At 36.9% G+C, this 4,345-nt stretch overlaps 1 protein-coding gene across 1 annotated transcript; it reads right to left on the bottom strand.

Annotated features, from left to right (window-relative positions):
• Window positions 1-250: 250 nt before the first annotated feature.
• On the bottom strand, window positions 251-1,383 carry LOC311278058 (ecto-ADP-ribosyltransferase 5-like). The gene is made up of 2 exons (XM_084388636.1): window positions 1,294-1,383; window positions 251-1,063 (listed from the first exon to the last, which is right to left on the bottom strand). Exons 1-2 carry the CDS (start codon window positions 1,342-1,344, stop codon window positions 317-319), a joined length of 798 nt encoding a protein of 265 aa, XP_084244762.1. The 5' UTR covers window positions 1,345-1,383; the 3' UTR covers window positions 251-316.
• Between the last annotated feature and the right edge of the window lie 2,962 nt (window positions 1,384-4,345).

The raw sequence follows: 4,345 nt of genomic DNA, 5'->3' as shown, positions 1-4,345 counted from the left end.
ATATATCAGGTACAGTACATGTTAATTTTTCTCAAGGAAAAAAAAAACTATACAGGGAACCCTGTCAGCTGGTACATTATTATTGACATGTAATTAAAATGTTGCCTATAAGCTTTTGCCTATTCACTTTCCCCTATAGCATAACACGCAGAGTTACATGTGAAAACAGAAACTAGATCAAAAGTTAACAATGCAGAGGAATTCATTGTTGATTGATTTAAAACTTGTAAAGATGATTATAATTCGGAATTAATGAAGCCATCAAACATTACAATGAAAGCAACGTCTGACTTGAAGAGACACAATGAGTGAAGATTTAAAGTTTGTCCCTGTCCTGTACCAGTTCTGCATCAACACTACAGTTCAGGTAACTTATTTTCCCAGTGCTTTTCAACTTGAACACAGTGTCACACCAAGCACCTTTCTGACCTTTTGTCTTGACATCAGTGACCATAAACTTCTCATATGGAGGAATCAGCACCTCTTTCTGGTCTGGATATTTGGAGTATTTCATCACATCAGCGCCTTCACAAGTTTCAATCTCAAAACAAGATTTTGGTCCAAAATCATTTGCTACCTTACGCTCAAGAGAGGAGGATGCAAATGAGCCGAAACGAACCTCTTTGTTCAGAACATTCTTCTCAAACTCAACTGTAGTGCCACGATAAGTTGAATAGCATTTGCTTTGAGTTTTCTTCAGAATCTTTATTGCATCTGTTACCAGAAAGTGAAGTGAATACCATTTGAATGTCTTGTCTTTGTATTTTTGTTTCTCACTACGAACAGCATTATTGAAATCACGATAAACATTTGAATTGTTGTTAGTGTACACATAAATGGCGACTGAATGAATCTGTTCCAAATTTTCCTGTGGTTTCTTGGCTTTCTCTTCACCGTCGTTCCAAGTATAATTAAATTCAGAAGACTTATTGATTTCCTCCTTCAGATATTTTGTCTTCACCAGGTTTGTCATGTTCTCTCTACAACCGTCATACTGGTCATCAACAGAATTCAGTGCCATATCCAATGGATATATCTTTCCTACAGCAGCAGCTCTGTGATTCTGCAAAAACAGGAATCATAATGATCACATCATCAGTATTCATGTCTGTAATACTCTTACCAGCTGTAACTGTAGCTCAAACAGTAGAGTGTTGGCGCTTGCAACGCCAAGGTCAAGGGTTTGATTCCCAGGGAAAGCAAGAACTTATAAGAATGTAATTGTACACCTTGAAATACAATGTGAGTTAGATAAAAGCGTGTGCCAAATGTAAATGTAGAACACAAGCTTACCTGTCCTAGAGCAGCTAAAATGAGAAGAAGAGCTTCAATGATTAGCAGCATCTCGATTCAATCAAATCCCTCTGATGACCTAGTAGATCTAATGAAGAACAGATGCAGAAAGACAACAGTGTTTCACCAAATCCATTACTCCAATGGCAAAATGTCCCCTAAAATTACCTGAGAATATCGTGGTCTATTCTTGGAGAGGAGAAGATCAGAAAAGTCAGTCCCTCACAGCCAGACGACAACGACTCTTCAAACCAAGAGATGAGGAAGGTGGCTTTTTTATATTGCTGAAAATGTCTGTGCTTGAGTACTGGAACATATAGCAACTGTGCAACAGTTCATCTGAATAGTTTAACTCTCCATAATGCAACACCTGTGAAAGCGTGGTGTATTTGTGGTTTACAAAGGACAAACTCGTTCCTGTCATGTCAGTGCCAGCAGAATGGAAATGTGCATGTTTTTCTCCAGATTTCTGCAGGACTCACAAACACATCATTCAGTTCATTCTTATTTCTGGCAACACTAAATAATTTGTACATAAGCAGATGTAACTTAACATTAATATCTGAAGAGCTGCTTGCAGCGACTACAGAGACAGACATGCATCTCCTGTTGTGAATTAATTAGAAAAATAGTTGTGAATGTTCATAATAGTGCTGAATAATAACAGAAACAGGGAAAACTGCCTTGATTTAGGCTGTTCAGCTTTAAAAATGCTCTTCCCATAATGCTTTGGAGAGAGTAAGAGCTGTGAGGAACAGGGCAGAGAACTAAGAAAGTGATTCAATATGTGTGCGCTGCAGAAACAATTGAATCCCTGTTTAATACTGCTAAAAACTTCAGCAAACAGTTTTATTTTAATTCAAGTTGTCAGTCGTCATAATTGCATGCTAAGAAGAAAAGACACGACACCTCCAGTAGGTTTTGATAGTGTGATAACCAAACTTTTGTGGGTTGTTTCTCTGTTCACTGTGGCAATGACTCTTACACTGTTAAAAAAAAACTGTTAAATTTACGGTAAAAAAACGGCAGCTGTGGTTGCCAGTATTTTACCGTAAAAAATAAGGTAACAACCTTTTATGTTTTACGGGATTTAAATTTACGGGCAAAAAAAACACAATGTAAAAAAAACCCTGTGAAATTTACGGTAAAAAAACGTCAGCTTGGTTGCCAGTATTTTACGGAAAAAAATACAGTAGGAACTAGGGCTGGGCGATTTAAATCGCGATATTGTTATGCGCATCTCGTCAGAAAAGACGTTCAGACATCAATAATCAGCCTGTGAATCTCAACAATGGTGGTGACAATAATAAAGCATGTTGCAGTGGCTGCCACCAATCACAACTCATTAATGGCTCCCATCATGCATTGCGGTATGAATAAATTATGATCTGAATTGTCTATGTAATTTACTTTTCCTAATTGAATATTCTGCTCATCACCATTGTTGAGATGCATAGATTGAATCTTGACATCTGTGTGTGCCTAAAAGAACGATTTTTTTTTTAAACAAGTTTTAAGAAATCCTTTAAATATCACATATTCTGGCCATTTATTCAGATTCACAGTTATGCTGTAACCAACAACACAAATCGAAGTCAGAAAGAAGGATCTTAATGAGCTCAGTGATCGAGTTCAAATGATGATTGTCATAATATAGCCTAACCAACAAAGATCATTTTTTTTTCTTTGTTCAACTGGCAGTTTTAACTCAGATACAACCGCCAAACAAAACCTAAAGTACACATGAAAGGGTCAGAGCCCAACTAAAGCAACTACCCATCACAATAATGGTAACTTACAATTTGCGATTTTCTCCTTCAGCGATTCTACTTGTTAACATCAGGTGTCTTCAATAATGCTCAATCATCACTAAATTAATCACTTAGTTATCTCATTAACGTAAACACTCTTGAGTGTGGACTCATACACTCCCAGGGGTGTTAATTTAACACTGGAGGTTTTGCTGTATACAAAGAGCCGTAGTTAACTGACAAGCTGAGCCATATCGCATTAAATATCGCTGGCGATACGTCCGCGATATTGATGTGATTTGGCTCAGCTTGTCAGTTAACTACGGCTATTTGTAGTAAATGCCGCTTCATCTGAAAGCAGGTGATGGCGATTTACTACTAATCAAGGAACCGGCATTACTGATGAGATGCGCATAACAATATCGCGATTTAAATCGCCCAGCCCTAGTAAGGAACCTTTGTTCCTTTGTAACCAGACTGACTTTATTTCTGTCAGACGTCTACAGTTCTGTTTGAGAATTAACAGAGGTTTAGATGTTGATGATTTATTGTTTCATTTGAAGTCACCATGATGGAGATCAGTGACTGCTTTAGTTGGGCTCTTGACCCTTGACTTGCTGACATTAGTTTTTCTCTGCCTGCTATAACTCTGTGTTTATAAGACATGTTGATTATGGCTAGGAAATCAGAGAGAAAACGAACCATGTGATGTTGTTTGTATATCAGTGATGGCAATCACCTTGTTTGATTCACTGAGCTCTTATCTTTGATTATATGTGTTATTAATTTTACGTTATTGATTGTAGCAGCCCTATGATTCTACAGCATGTGGTTCATCATTGCTGTGATAACCAGAATAATTTTTTTAATATTGTGTACAATAACGGTTTGAACTACTGTATCTTTCAGACACACACAGACATCAAGAATCAGCATATGAATCTCAACAATGGTGATGATAAAAGTGCAGTGCACTTGATGGAGCCACCAATCAAAACTCATCAGTATCTCCCAGCATGCATTGCAGCAGGAATACCTTATGCTGAATTGCCTTAGTATTTTCTTTTATTATTATATCTGCTTTTATTTTTGATGTTGTTTTTGTTGCAGCTTTTTAGTAGCTTGTTTTGTGATGTTCAGAGTTTTATCTGATTATTGTGTTGATTGTCACCGTTGTTGAGATTCATACGCTGATTCTTGATGTCTGTGTTGGTTTAAATAAAGCAGTAATTTAAAACCTTTTTTCTACATCATGTATTTTTTAAAGTTCTTCAGATTATCTGTTGCTCACTGCTGGCTTA

The sequence above is a fragment of the Rutilus rutilus genome, assembly GCF_951802725.1.
Source record: "Rutilus rutilus genome assembly, chromosome: 1".
NCBI classification, from domain to species: domain Eukaryota; kingdom Metazoa; phylum Chordata; class Actinopteri; order Cypriniformes; family Leuciscidae; genus Rutilus; species Rutilus rutilus.
This window is presented reverse-complemented; position numbering and strand designations above follow the sequence as displayed.

Bases quoted from the DNA above. Each gene is read 5' to 3' on its own strand.
- LOC311278058 (XM_084388636.1), bottom strand. From the start codon at position 1,344: ATGCTGCTAATCATTGAAGCTCTTCTTCTCATTTTAGCTGCTCTAGGA. The intron at 1,064-1,293 runs GTAAGCTTGTGT...CTGTTTTTGCAG, and splicing joins TTTTAGCTGCTCTAGGACAG to AATCACAGAGCTGCTGCTGT.